A 15,331-nucleotide genomic window follows, 5' to 3' on the forward strand; every position below is an offset into this window, starting at 1 on the left:
CACATCTTTATTGCTGGGGTCACAGACACACATCCCTTTGGTGCTGAGGTCACACAAACAGACACAGTCACACACCTTCAGTGCTGGGGCCACACACACATCCCTTCAGTGCTGCATTTCAGGGACATGTACACATGTGCCAAACACACGTGCACACACCCCTTTAGTGCTGCGGTCTTGAGAAAACAAGCACACACCCCATTAGTGCAGGGACACACAAACCATCACACATCCACCCCTTTATTGATGGGGTCACAGAGACACCCCTTCATTTCTGGGGTCACAGACACACATCCCTTTGGTGCTGAGGTCACACAAACAGACACAGACACTCACCTTCAGTGCTGGGGCCACACACACAGCCCTTCAGTGCTACATTTCTGGAGACATGTACATGTGTGCCAAACACACGTGCACACTCCCCTTCAGTGCTGCAGTGTTGAGGACACAAACACACACCCCATTAGTGCAGGGACACACAAACCATCACACAGCCACCCCTTTATTAATGGGGCCATAGAGACACAGCCCTTCATTGCTGGGGCCACAGACACACATCCCTTTGGTGCTGAGGTCACACAAACAGACACCGACACACACCTTCAGTGCTGGAGCCACACACACAGCCCTTCAGTGCTGCATTTCAGGGGAGATGTACACGTGTGCCAAACACACGTGCACACACCCCTTCAGTGCTGCAGTGTTGAGGAAACAAGCACACACCCCATTAGTGCAGGGACACGCAAACCATCACACAGCCTCCCCGTTATTGATGGGGCCATAGAGACACACATCTTTATTGCTGGGGTCACAGACACACATCCCTTTGGTGCTGAGGTCACACAAACAGACACAGTCACACACCTTCAGTGCTGGGGCCACACACACAGCCCTTCAGTGCTGCATTTCAGGGACATGTACACATGTGCCAAACACACGTGCACACACCCCTTCAGTGCTGCAGTGTTGAGGACACAAACACACACCCCATTAGTGCAGGGACACACAAACCATCACACATCCACCCCTTTATTGGTGGGGTCATAGGCACACATCCCTTTATTGGTGGGGTCAAAGACACACATCCCTTTATTGGTGGGATCACAGACACACATCCTTTAAGTGCTGGGGTCACAGACACACATGCCTTTATTGGTGGGGTCACAGACACACATCCTTTTAGTGCTGGGGTCACAGACACACTTCCCTTTAGATCTGGGGTCACACAAACCTTCAATGCTGTGCCTACACACACAGTCACATGCACGCACACCTACCTTCTTGCTGAATCCCAAAAAGTCTACTCACTTGATAATTGCCAGACGTATGATAGTTACTCCACAGATCTCAGAACAGCCTTGAGGAAGGTCAGGAAGAAAGAAAACAATGCAGCTAATAATCATCTGGAAATATCGTGGGGATGAGGACACAGTCCATACAGCACACACTGCAGATCTCTTCCTGATCCTACTCTGCTGTTTGTGCTGTGACACAATGCTGTGCAGCCAGTGCTCCTCCCTTTCCGATGTGACCCGATCCCCAGCGTTCAGTGATGAGCTACTTACCTGGACTGGTCCTCTTCAAGCTGTGACACAAGATGGCTCAGGAATAGAACTTTGTACATTCTGTAGCAGTTATGATGTCATGTGAGGTCTATGATGTCATGTTCTCGGTGCTGTCATGTGCTTTGTGATGTCATCATAACGGACACTGCTGTTTTATGTATCAAGTTTACACTTCAGGAAATAAATTACTAAACAAAAAAGTCACAGACTGCAAATATCCCACAGCCCCATGTTATAATTCATGACAGCTATTTAAATGAACCTTTATTTTAATCCATATAACCTACTGCTATATGAAAAACACTCGAGACCTGAACTGGAATTTTAATTGTCGTGCATGCAGCATGTAAGAGCATGTTCACACATGGCCACTAGCCAGAAAAAAAACGAAGACAGAAATACAATACACAAACACCCTGCAATAAATAAATCGCAATAGTGCATGAAAATAATAAAGCGTACTTAGTTAACATAATTTTGATTGAAATAATGCGAAAGCCATCCCGTGTCGTCACGGCGACCCTTATGGGACAGTCCTAACTCTAATATTTAAAACTTTACCGATGGCTTTCACATTATTTTGATCACAATTCTGTTAACTAAGTCCCCTTTGTTATTTTCATGCACTATTGCGGTTTATTTTACTGCAGGGGATTTGTGTATTGTGTTTCTGTCTTTGTCTTCTACTGCTATGTGAGTTACAGGAAAACACTGGACTAAAATCACTGACTGTGTAGGAATCCCCAATAAAATGTACATTTTATTTCCTTAAATAACATTTTCCTATACACACCTTACCTAATAACAGTGACATTTTGTGGAGCGTGCCAAATACTACTCTCCATTTAAAGTCTGCCAGCTGTGTTTTCTTGAACCTATTCACACTTGGTCGCAGACCAATACCACACTACAAGGCCAGTGCCTAAAACCGTGGTCATCAGACGTGATCCCATATTACTGCCGTAAACATCCTGAAATTTTTGGGAACTGTCAAATATTATACTCCATTTAACCCCTTTAAAGCATGGGGCGTAATAGTACGCACTAGGCTATCACCCCCGGTTCAGTGAGGGCTCCGGCGCTGAGCCCCCACTGAACCGGGCACATGTCAGCTGATTTATACAGCTGACATGTGCCCCCAACAGCCGCAGGTGGAATCGCAATCCACCCGCGGCTGTTAACATGTTAAATGCCGCTGTCAATCTCTGACAGCGGCATTTAACAGCGCTGCGCCGGAAGCGCATCACTTACCCCGCCCATCGGTGACCCCGTCACGTAATCGCGGGTCACTGATGGGTGGGCATGACAACTCTGGGTCTGCAGCAGACCCCAGTGATTGTCATGTACTGACGCTATGAGCGCCACCTAGTGGTCGGCGCTCATAGCACAGGAGCATTTCTGCTACATAGAGCTGATCTGCTCATCACCTCTATGTAGCAGAGGTGATTGGACAGTTGCTGCTTCTAGTCTCCTAATGAGACTATAGAAGCAAGCAAAAAGTGTACAAAAAAAATGTTTTTGAAAATATTAAAAAAAAATAAAAAATATATAAAAGTTTAAATCACCCCCCTTTCGTCCCATTCAAAATAAAATTCTAAAAATACCACCCACATACACATATTTGCTATTGCCGTGCTCAGAATCGCCCGATCTATCAATATAAAAAAGAATTAATCCGATCGGTAAACGGCGTAACGAGAAAAAAATTCTAAACGCCAGAATTATGTTTTTTGGTCGCCGCAACATTGCAATAAAATGCAATAACGGGCGATCAAAACATCGGATCTACCCCAAAATGGTATCAATAAAAACTTCAGCTCGGTGTGCAAAAAATAAACCCGGTCCCAGATCCCGAAAAATGGAGACGCTACGGGTCTTGTAAAATTGCGCCATTTTATTTTTTTAATTATGGCACTTTGCAAAGCACTTCATTAGTTTCTTTGGCGTCATATCCATAAAATGATGATATTAAAGTGGCCTCCAGACCCTGCTTTTCCCCAGTGCAGGAGCGTTGCTGGGGTCCTAAGAGATCAGGGACCCCAGCCCCAAAGTACATGTTTCCCCATATAACCTCCCTGCCACTTAAAAGAGGATTTATACATATATAATTACAGTATACCACTGTTACTAATCTAAAATACACTATACAAAGACCAATATTCCCAAAATTACTACTACACAAGGCCAAAATGATCCTGCTACACAATGTCCTCTACCATCACCACCACACAGTGAGTCCATATATGAAAGAAAACCCCGCAGGGTAAAAGACCATCAAAGGAGTCCAGGGAGTATAAAATCTATCATATTTATTCAGCAATAGAAAAATAGGATGATGGGGGAAGGGACACAACACATATGTGATTGTTAGACATGTAAGCAAAAAAAAGCAAGGCACGCAAGGAAGGGGCCATTCCAGGTATAATGGCTGTCTATAGTATCATCATGGGTATACTAAAATATCCCAAAATAGACACCGCATATATTCCACTGGGGGCAACAGTCATCATATGCAGGTGCATCTCACTAAATTAGAATATCATCAAAAAGTTAATTTATTTGAGTTCTTCAATACAAAAAGTGAAACTCCTATATTATATAGAGTCATTACTGACAGAGGGATCTATTTCAAGTGTTTATTTCTGTTAATGTTGACGATTATGGCTTACAGCCAATGAAAACACAAAAGTCATTATCTCAGTAAATTAGAATAATTAACATAAAACACCTGCAACGGCTTCCTAAGTGTTTAAAAATGTCCCATAGTCTGTTTCAGTAGGCTCCACAATCATGGGGAAAACTGCTGACTTGACAAATGCCAAGAAGGCAGTCATTGACACCATCCACAAGGTCCCAGAGTTCCAATTTTCCTTTGGAAATCAAGGTCCCAGAGTCTGGAGGAAGAGTGGAGAGGCCACAATCCAAGCTGCTTGAGGTCTAGGGTGAAGTTTCCACAATCACTGATGGTTTGGGGAGCCATGTCATCTGCTGGTGTAGGTCCACTGTGTTTTATCAACACCAAAGTCAGCGCAGCTGTCTACCAGGAAATTTTACAGCACTTCATGCTTCCCTCTGCTGACAAGCTTTTTGTAGATGGAAATTTCATTCTCCAGCAGGACTTGGCACCTGTCCACACTGCCAAAAGTACCAATACCTGGTTTACACAACAGTATCACTGTGCTTGATTGGTCAGCAAACTCACATGACCTTAACCCCATAGAGAATCTATTATAGAGAATCTATGGGGTATTGTCAAGAGGAAGATAAGAGACACCAAACCAACAAAGCAGACAAGCTGAAGGCTGCCATCAAAACAACCTGGGCTTCCATAACACCTCAGCAGTGCCACAGGCTGATCGCCTCCATGCCACGCCGCATTGATGCAGTAATTGATGCAAAAGGAGCCTGACCAAGTATTGAGTGCATTTACTGAACACACATTTCAGTAGGCCAACATTTCGGATTTTAAAAACATTTTTCAAGCTGATGTTATAAAGTATTTTAATTTACTGAGATAATGACTTTTGTGATTTCATTGGCTATAAGCCATAATGAGTGGCGTACCGCCAATGATGGCAGGCCACACCACTGCTATGGGGCCCGTGAGCCTCGGGGGAGCGAGGAGGATAGGTGAGTATTGGGGGGTGGGAGGTTCCGGCGGCGGAGGAGCAGGCACACTCAGTAGCGGCTGCTGTAGCTACCACGTGTGCCCGCTGCTAAAGGGACATGAATATTACCTCTTCTCCACTTCCATGGGCGTGGAGAAGAGGGAATATTCATTCTCTTTAGTAGCGGGCACGGAGGAGCGCTGAGCCGTTCACCTGTTGGCATATTCACTCCTCTCCACGCCGGGACTATGAGCATTGACAAGCGTGAATATGCATTCTCTTTAGTAGCAGGCACTGTAAGCAGGAGCCACGGCTCAGCGCTCCTCCGTGCCCGCTACTAAAGAGAATGAATATTCCCTCTTCTCCACGCCCATGGAAGTGGAGAAGAGGTAATATTCATGTCCCTTTAGCAGCGGGCACACGTGGTAGCTACAGCAGCCGCTACTGAGTGTGCCCGCTCCTCCGCCGCCGCAACCTCCCACCCCCCAATACTCACCTATCCTCCTCGCTCCCCCGAGGCTCACGTGCTACATAGCAGTGGTGTGGCCTGAGGGTGTTCACTGCCAGATCCCCGACTATCAACTGATCGCCTGCAAGTCCTCATTTGGGGACAGAAGTTGTTCACACTTGGCATATTTTGTGATTCATGAGGGGAGGACAGTAGCCGGATATAGACTTTTTCTATAAAGTCAGATTAAAGGGGTTTTCAGGAATGAGGGGTGCCATATGTACCAGGATTGGGGGATGAGGGGTGCCATACACACCAGGATTGGTGATGAGGGAGCCATACATACCAGGATTGGGGGATGAGGGGGCCACACATAACAGGATTGGGGGATGAGGGGTACCATATGTACCAGGATTGAGGGATGAGGGGTGCCATACATACCAGGATTAGTGATGATGGAGCCATACATACCAGGATGGTGACATTTTACAGTAGCTGCTGCATTTCCTACCCTAGGCTTATACTCAACTCAATACGTTTTCCCAGTTTTTTTGTGGTAAAATTAGGGGCCTCGGCTTATACTCGGGTCGTCTTATTTAAAACATATGGTATTTTAAAATCAGTGAGTATGTGGTGCCCATAATACTGCAGGACTGTGTGGTGCATTATACTATATGAGGGCTGCATTTTACCCTTTGGGGTGTGAAATATACTGTATGGAGGACTATGGGGAGTGCATTATACTATATGGAGGATTATGGGGGGTGCATTATACTATATGGAGGATTTTGGAGGGTGCATTATACTATATGGAGGATTATGGGTGGCATATTATACTATATGGAAGTCTATGTGGGGTCATTATGATATTTTGAGGGCTATGTGGGGGGCCGTTATACTGTATGAAAGCAATTATACGGTGTGAAGGTTTGTGTGGGGTCCATCATACTGTTTGGAGGGCTAGTGTGGGCCATTATACTGTATGTAGGCCCATTATACTGTATGGAGGGCTGTGTGGGGCCATTATACTGTTTGGAGGGCTAGTGTGGGCCATTATACTGTATGTAGGCCCATTATACTGTATGGAGGGCTGTGTGGGAGTCACAGTTGGGGGAATCATACAGTGTTAGGGTCACCATACTTTGCCTTGGGAGTTGAAGTGGGGTACAATAAGGTCATTATACTGTTCATGTAGAGGCTAATGTGGAGGAATGCACCATGGGGTATCATACTGTGTTTGGGGGGCACTTTTATTGGCATCATACTTCATGGGGGCAATGAAAGAGGGATCTAGGACTTCAGTAGGAGGAACATTAGAAAAGCGAAGTAAAGGCTGGAAAGTTGTGAGATCGGCTCTTCTGTGACACAGACAAATATTTATTTATTTTTTTGGGCGGGGGGTCCAATTAGAGCTTCTGCTATGGGGCCTCATGATTTCTATGTGCGCCCCTGGCCATAATCATCAACATTAACAGAAATAAACACTTGAAATAGATCACTTTGATTGTAATGACTTTATAGAATATATGAGTTTCATTTTCACCATTGAAGAACTAAAATAAATAAACTTTTTAATGATATTCTAATTTAGTGAGATGCACCTGTATATATAAGGGGTGTGAGTGTCATCATACTATAAGGGGCTATGAGAGTCATCATGCTATATATAAGGGGCAGTGGGGCCATCATATTATATAAAATGGGGAGTGGGTGCCAGAATACAGTTTATAAGGGGCCGTGGGGCCATCATACAGTATAAAGGGAGCTGTAAGGGCCATAATATAGTGTACAAGTGGGTATGGGGGCCATCATACAGTATATATTGGGCTGCGGGGGCCATCATACAGTACTGTATATATGGGGCTGTGAGGGCCATTATACAGGATATAGGTAGTTGTAGGGACAATCATGCCAGTTATAAGGAGTTATAGAGACCATCATACAGTGCATAGGGAGCTGTGGGGACCATCAGACAATGCATAGGGAGCTGTGGAGACCATCATACAGTGCATAGGGAGCTTTGGGGACCATTATGCAGTGCATAGGGAGCGTGGGGACCATTATGCAGTGCATAGGGAGATGTGGGGACCTTTATACAGGGCAAAGGGAGCTGTGGGGACCATTATGCAGTGCATAGGGAGCTGTGGGGACCATTATGCAGTGCATAGGGAGCTGTGGGGACCATTATGCAGTGCATAGGGAGCTGTGGGGACCATTATGCAGTGCGTAGGCAGCTGTGGGGACCATTATGCAGTGCATATGGAGCTGTGGGGACCATTATGCAGTGCATAGGGAGTTGTGGGGACCATCATACAGAGCGTAGGGAGCTGTGGGGAGTATCATACAGTACTTAAGGAGCCGTGGGGACCATCATACAGTGTATAAGGAGCCGTGGGGACCATCATACAGTGTATAAGGAGCCGTGGGGACCATCATACAGTGTATAAGGAGCCGTGAGGACCATCATACAGTGCATAAGGAGCTGCAGGGACCATCATACAATGCGTAGAGAGCTGTGGGGACCATCAGAAAATGCATAGGGAGCTGTGGAAACCATCATACAGTGCCTGAGGAGCTGTGGGGACCATCATACAGTGCATAGGGAGATGTGGGGACCATCATACCGAGCGTAGGGAGCTGCGGGGACCATCATACAGTACATAAGGAGCCATGGGGACCATCATACAGTGTATAAGGAGCCATGGGGACCATCATTCAGTGCAAGAGGAGCTGCGGGGACCATCATACAGTGCGTAGAGAGCTATGAGGACAATCATACAATGCATAGGGAGCTGTGGAGACCATCATACAATGCATAGGGAGCTGTGAAGACCATCATACAGTGCATAGGGCACTGTGGGGACCATCATACAGAGCATAGGGAGCTGTGGGGACCATCATACAGAGCATAGGGAGCTGTAGGGACCATCATACAGTGTCTAGGGAGCTGTGGGGACACTCATACAGTATCTAAGGAGCTGTGGGGACCATCATACAGTGTGTAGGGAGCTGTGGGGACCATCATACAGTGTATAGGGAAGTATGAGGACCATCATACAGTATCTAAGGAGCAAGGAGCTGTGGGGACCATCATACAGTGCATAGTGAGCTGTGGGGACCATCATACAGAGCGTAGATAGCTGTGGGGACCATCATACAGTGCATAGGGAGCTGTGGGTTCCATAATACAGAGCTTAGATAGCTGTGGGGACCATCATACAGTGCATAGGGAGCTGTGGGTTCCATCATACAGAGCATAGGGAGCTGTGGGGACCCTCATACAGAGCATAGAGAGCTGTGGGGACCATTATGCAATGCATAGGGAGCTGTGGGGACCATCATACAGTGCATGGGGGAGCTGTGGGGATCATCATACAGTGTCTAGGGAGCTGTGGGGACCATCGTACAGTGTCTAAGGAGCTGTGGGGACCATCATACAGTGTCTAGGGAGCTGTGGGGACCATCATACAGTGTATAGGGAGCTGTGGGGACCATCATACAGAGCGTAGGGAGCTGTGGGGACCATGATACCAGTGCATATGGAGCTGTGGGTACCATCATACAGTGCATAGGGAGCTGTGGGGACCATCATACAGTGCATAGGGAGCTGTGGGGACCATCATACAGAGCGTAGGGAGCTGTGGGGACCATGATACAGTGCATATGGAACTGTGGGTACCATCATACAGGGCATAGGGAGCTGTGGGGACCATTATGCAGTGCATACGGAGCTGTGGGGACCATCATACAGGGTATAGGGAGCTGTGGGGACCATGATACAGTGCATATGGAACTGTGGGTACCATCATACAGGGCATAGGGAGCTGTGGGGACCATTATGCAGTGCATACGGAGCTGTGGGGACCATTATGCAGTGCATACGGAGCTGTGGGGACCATCATACAGTGCGTAGGGAGCTGTGGGGACCATCATACAGTGCATAGGGAGCTGTGGGGACCATCATACAGTGTGTAGTGAGCTGTTGGACTATCATACAATATACAGGGTGCTATGGGGGCACTAAGGACATTATTTATTTTAAATGGGTGCATCATCAGAAATTTCTTCTTTCACCTCCCAGAAATCATCGTCCATAGACTTGAAGAAGAACTTTGTAGTTGGGTGTAGTTTGATTGTGTCTTTAAGGGGGCATTATTACTTAAAGGGGATACTCAACGGTATTTGTTGCTTGGAGGGAACACTTCAGATATTGAAACTTTCATAAGAGCATATCTGGCATTATTACTTGCTAGGCAGCACAGTGGGGTCTTTACTACTTTCTATGGGACACTATTATTTTTATAGGTCCCCTCTATCTGGCACACAGTCTTTGTAGCATTAATTGGTGGAGGGTAATCATAGTAATGACATAATTTTTGAAGTATTGAGGTTCCTATTCCACGTCGGAAGAGCAGGCAGCATGGGGCGGTTGTGCAGGGTGGGAATAGAAATGTGAGAAGTCAGATGGTCTTTGTACAGTGTGTTTTTTATGTAGAGGCAATGGTCATATCATAATACTATGTACTCACTGTGTAGTGTTGATGGTAGAGGGCATTGTGTAGCGGGATTATTATTGCATTGTGCAGAAGTAATTTTGGGAATATTGGTCTTTCAGTTGTGTATTTTAAGTTAGCAACAATGGTGTACTGTAATTATATATGTATAGGTCCTCTTTTAAGTGGCGGGGAGGTTGTATGGGGAAACACCTACTTTGGGGCTTTGGCCCCTGATCTTTTAGGACCCTAGCAACGTCCCGGCATACAAGGGATATCGGGGGGCACAAAGTGTTCTGGACGTTTCCTTTACAGTATAAAGCATTTTCCACACAGTCTCCTTCCTCTGTAATATACTCCAGGACTGGTGAGGCGCACTGTCGCTCCCTATTTCACCATAACTCGGCCTCAGCACTGCAGTGCTGATCAGCAGGTCTGCTTACTTGTTCTTCGGTTTCGCGCACTATGTCTTCCACTACTGGCGCCCATGAACCCTTGCACTCGTGACTTCCACTAGTACATGGGTCTCAAACTCGATAGAGTAAATGGGCTGCAGTTAAAAAAAATTGTAAGCTGGCGGGCCGCATTCCTTTCAAATTTAATACAGTACAAAATTATTGTTAAACAATTATCTATTTGAACTACTATAACAATTCTCCATTACTGTACTATAATACTGCTAGGTTTAAACTTAACGGAAATTTGCCGGCTTACTCCACATGCTTATTTTAACAATCCAGTTTTCCACTTCAAGTGTCGCAGAATTCAATCTGGCTGCTCAGTTGGCAGCATTTGCCAGATACGAGAATGTCAAGATTGGGCTTGAAATCCTGAGTGTTGGCCAATCGCAATGTTGCACGAAGATGTTCATCTGTAAGTCTTAACCATAATGCTGATTTGTTAAGCTTCATTGAAGAGAAAAACTGTTCTTATACAGTACAGACCAAAAGTTTGGACACACCTTCTCATTTAAAGATTTTTCTATATTTTCATGACTATGAAAATTGTACATTCACACTGAAGGCATCTAAACTATGAATTAACACATGTGGAATTATATACTTAACAAAAAAGTGTGAAACAACTGAAAATATGTCTTATATTCTAGGTTCTTCTAAGTAGCCACCTTTTGCTTTGATGACTGCTTTGCACACTCTTGGCATTCTCTTGATGAGCTTCAAGAGGTAGTCACCGGAAATGGTTTTCACAGGTGTGCCCTGTCAGGTTTAATAAGTGGGATTTCTTGCCTTATAAATGGGGTTGGGACCATCAGTTGTGTTGTGCAGAAGTCTGGTGGATACACAGCTGATAGTCCTACTGAATAAACTGTTAGAATTTGTATTATGGCAAGAAAAAAGCAGCTAAGTAAAGAAAAACGAGTGGCCATCATTACTTTAAGAAATGAAGATCAGACAGTCCGAAAAATTGGGAAAACTTTGAAAGTGTCCCCGAGTGCAGTTGCTAAAACCATCAAGCGCTACAAAGAAACTGGCTCACATGAGGACCGCCCCAGGAAAGGAAGACCAAGAGTTACCTCTGCTTCTGAGGATAAGTTTATCCGAGTCACCAGCCTCAGAAATCGCAGGTTAACAGCAGCTCAGATTAGAGACCAGGTCAATGCCACACAGAGTTCTAGCAGCAGACACATCTCTACAACAACTGTTAAGAGCAGACTTTGTGCAGTAGGCCTTCATGGTAAAATAGCTGCTAGGAACCCACTGCTAAGGACAGGCAACAAGCAAAAGAGACTTGTTTGGGCTAAAGTACACAAGGAATGGACATTAGACCAGTAGAAATCTGTGCTTTGGTCTGATGAGTCCAAATTTGAGATCTTTGGTTCCAACCACCGTGTCTTTGTGCGACTCAGAAAAGGTGAACGGATGGACTCTACATGCTTGGTTCCCACCGTGAAGCATGGAGGAGGAGGTGTGATGGTGTGGGGGTGCTTTGCTGGTGAGACTGTTGGGGATTTATTCAAAATTGAAGGCATACTGAACCAGCATGGCTACGACAGCATCTTGCAGCGGCATGCTATTCCATGCAGTTTGCGTTTAGTTGGACCATCATTTATTTTTCAACAGGACAATGACCCCAAACACACCTCCAGGCTGTGTAAGGGCTATTTGACCAAGAAGGAGAGTGATGGGGTGCTACGTCAGATCACCTGGCCTCCACAGTCACCAGACCTGAACCCAATTGAGATGGTTTGGGGTGAGCTGGACCACAGAGTGAAGGCAAAAGGGCCAACAAGTGCTAAGCATCTCTGGGAACTCCTTCAAGATTGTTGGAAGACCATTTCCGGTGACTACCTCTTGAAGCTCATCAAGAGAATGCCAAGAGTGTGCAAAGCAGTCATCAAAGCAAAAGGTGGCTACTTTGAAGAACCTAGAATATAAGACATATTTTCAGTTGTTTCACACTTTTTTGTTAAGTATATAATTCCACATGTGTTAATTCATAGTTTTGATGCCTTCAGAGTGAATGTACAATTTTCAAAGTCATGAAAATACAGAAAAATCTTTAAATGAGAAGGTGTGTCCAAACTTTTCGTCTGTACTGTACGTATGTACTTCCGAACATGGCCATGATCCTGGCAGCGGCTTTAAGAAGATTTGGAAATTTTTCTCGTGCGACAAACCTATAGCGATCTGGAACAGCAATGTCCATATACTTCTGTTTAAGAACAGCGTCGCATTGCAAGTCCACAATCTCCATCTGCAGATCTTCTGAAACACAAGCAATGTCTACCGCAAACGGAGTGGCAAAGAGTGTAAATTCAGCTTCAAGATCCTGAAACCCATGAAAACGTCTATCAAACTCTTGTAGTAACTGAGAAATTATATTGGAAGAGTAGTTCAAGCGTTCGGGTTCAGCTCGTACCAGCGACTGCATAGCTGAGAAATGAGGCAAATTGCCTGACTGCAGCTGCTGGGCCACATAGACAGCTACATCTGATTGCTTTTATACCAGCAAACATCATTGTAATCATCTGCTTTGGGCCCTGGAGCTTCAGGTTGAGTGCGTTGAGGTGTTCTGTGACATCTGTTAGAAACGCTAAGTCAGATAGAAAAGCTGGGAAGGAAAGTTGGAAAGCATCTTTATCTTTCAGCGCCATAAAAATCTATCTCCTGTCTCAAAGCAAAAAATCTTTCCAACCCTCTTCACCGACTCAACCATCTGACCTCGGTATGCTACAGCAAGTCTCCATATTCACTGTCCAGATCAGACAGGAATGAAGTGAACGGCCTATGGTTAAGACCTCTTGCCCGTATAAAGTTACCAGTCTTAAGCACAAAGTCCATAACGTCTTTCATTTGTACACTTTTTCCGCACAGCGCCCCCTGATGCAGAATGCAGTGTATAGCACTGAAAGGACCTGACAATGAACGCTGGCCTCGTTTTGCTTTCAATAATCTGACAACACCAATGTTTTCAGGACACATTGCTGGTGCACCATCCGCTACCACAGACACCAGTTTATCCCATGGCGGTCCTGCTGGGTTAATACAACCTTCAAGTTCTTTAAAAATGTCCCGACCGGTCGTTGTGCCTTTCATTGGTAATAAATCCAATAATTCCTCGGTTATGTTTAGGTTTTCATCAACCCCACGAATGAACACGGCACAGTATGGAGTATCTGTTACCCTCAGTAAATGGTCGTGAATGATTTGCTATCATGTTACTGAGTAGAAAGCTCTCTTTTCCAGAAGCTTCACTTCACCTGTTAATACTTGGGAAGAAGTTTCGCTGTTTTTGAAGAGACGCTTTCAGCTGCTGAAGCTTTTCCTCTCTGTTTGCCAGACATTGCTCCATACTGTCCTCCATGCTGCGTCATGTAATGTCCACGCACATTGTAGTCCTTAAGCTGCGACAAATGAAGACAAATCAGACTCTGGGCTCTCTCTCCGACCTCTGTGACAAAATATAAGTTTTCCCACTTTTCCTGAAATATTCGTTTTTCCTCAGCAATCTTGCGCTTTTTTGATGACGATGCCATTTATGATGTTAAACAGGTGCTCTGTGTATTGAAAAATATGTCTGTTAGCAACTCCGTCCTGCTCCCATAGAAATGCATCATAGTCCGTGGGCGTATGCAGAGTACGGACTATAATGGTGCTGGCAGAGCGAACATGTGCTCTGTCGTGCATCGCCTACTTGAGGCAGACACTCGGACATAGTAGACTGCGTCCAGTAGGTGTATACGCCCGAAAATGATGCAGGACAGAGCACACGTTGAGTCTGTCAGCACCATTATATATTCTATGGCCTCGTCGGCACATACGTCCAAATCCCATTTTATATTGGTTCGGACATAAGCCCCGACGGGACCGACGAACATGGGGAAGAACACAATGTGAAAGGGGCGTCAGCAATATATGAGGCTGCTGTGTTCTGCCCATACATTGCTTAGTTCACTGCCAGAGCAGTTTTCAGCTGATAAAGGGGTGTGCCGGGCGCCCGCACCCCACTGATCTCATATCACTGGTTTATTCAATGAAGTGGCCATTTAATCATTAAAGGGGTTGTCAGACAATTTTATTTTGATGGCCTATCATTAGGACAGGTGATGGATATCTGATCAGTGGGATGCAACATCCAGCTCCCCTCACTGATCAGCAGTTCCCGGTGCCCGTGGTATGTGCTCACTTGCGGAGCGGAACTACACAGCTCCATCAACTGCATAGTGGGCACGGCTGGGCACTTCATATCCACTCTTATTGATTAGGCGTAGTATTGCATTACCCAGTTGCAGCCATTATAAAGGATAGCCCATCAATATAAAAGCAATGGACAATCCCTTTAAGTCCTGCAGAATCTCTTTATGTAGTTTCTCACCATAGCAATGCCATACATGTCAATATTAAAGAGAACCTGTAATGTCAGAAAACGCTATTTACCTGGAGATATAGAGTCAATCTGCAGGTAAATATCTTTACAATGCTACATGGCCGTCTTACTGTAAGTGCAGCTACCAGGATAGAATTAACTTATTTCCTCCCGGGAGCTATGGGCTTTCAGTCATAGAAGTTACATTCATGGCTCACAGCACTGCTCACTATACTGTAAGCACGCCCCAGAACTTTTGATTTTCTCCGCACAGATGCGCTGCACACTGAGCTGGCAACCCAAGTGCTGGAGCGTGCTTACAGCAACTACTCATAGTGTAGTAAGCCGGCTTAAGCAACTCCTTGCATGACTGAAAGCCGATGGCTCTTG

At 45.4% G+C, this 15,331-nt stretch overlaps 2 protein-coding genes across 2 annotated transcripts in view; both read right to left on the reverse strand.

The window, feature by feature from the left end:
* The window catches only part of LOC141212819 (general transcription factor II-I repeat domain-containing protein 2-like), a 57,090-nt gene extending 44,084 nt beyond the window's left edge, over positions 1-13,006 (reverse strand). The window contains exon 1 of the mRNA XM_073665126.1: positions 12,677-13,006. Within this exon, the coding sequence (XP_073521227.1) occupies positions 12,677-13,006 (330 nt within the window). The remainder of the gene's footprint in view (positions 1-12,676) is intronic.
* The window catches only part of LOC141212798 (uncharacterized), a 158,302-nt gene that overhangs the window by 73,653 nt on the left and 69,318 nt on the right, over positions 1-15,331 (reverse strand). The window lies entirely within an intron of this gene.

This window comes from Phyllobates terribilis, unplaced genomic scaffold (assembly GCF_046119375.1).
Source record: "Phyllobates terribilis strain yellow unplaced genomic scaffold, ASM4611937v1 Scaffold_186__1_contigs__length_3700242, whole genome shotgun sequence".
Taxonomy (NCBI): Eukaryota; Metazoa; Chordata; class Amphibia; order Anura; family Dendrobatidae; genus Phyllobates; species Phyllobates terribilis.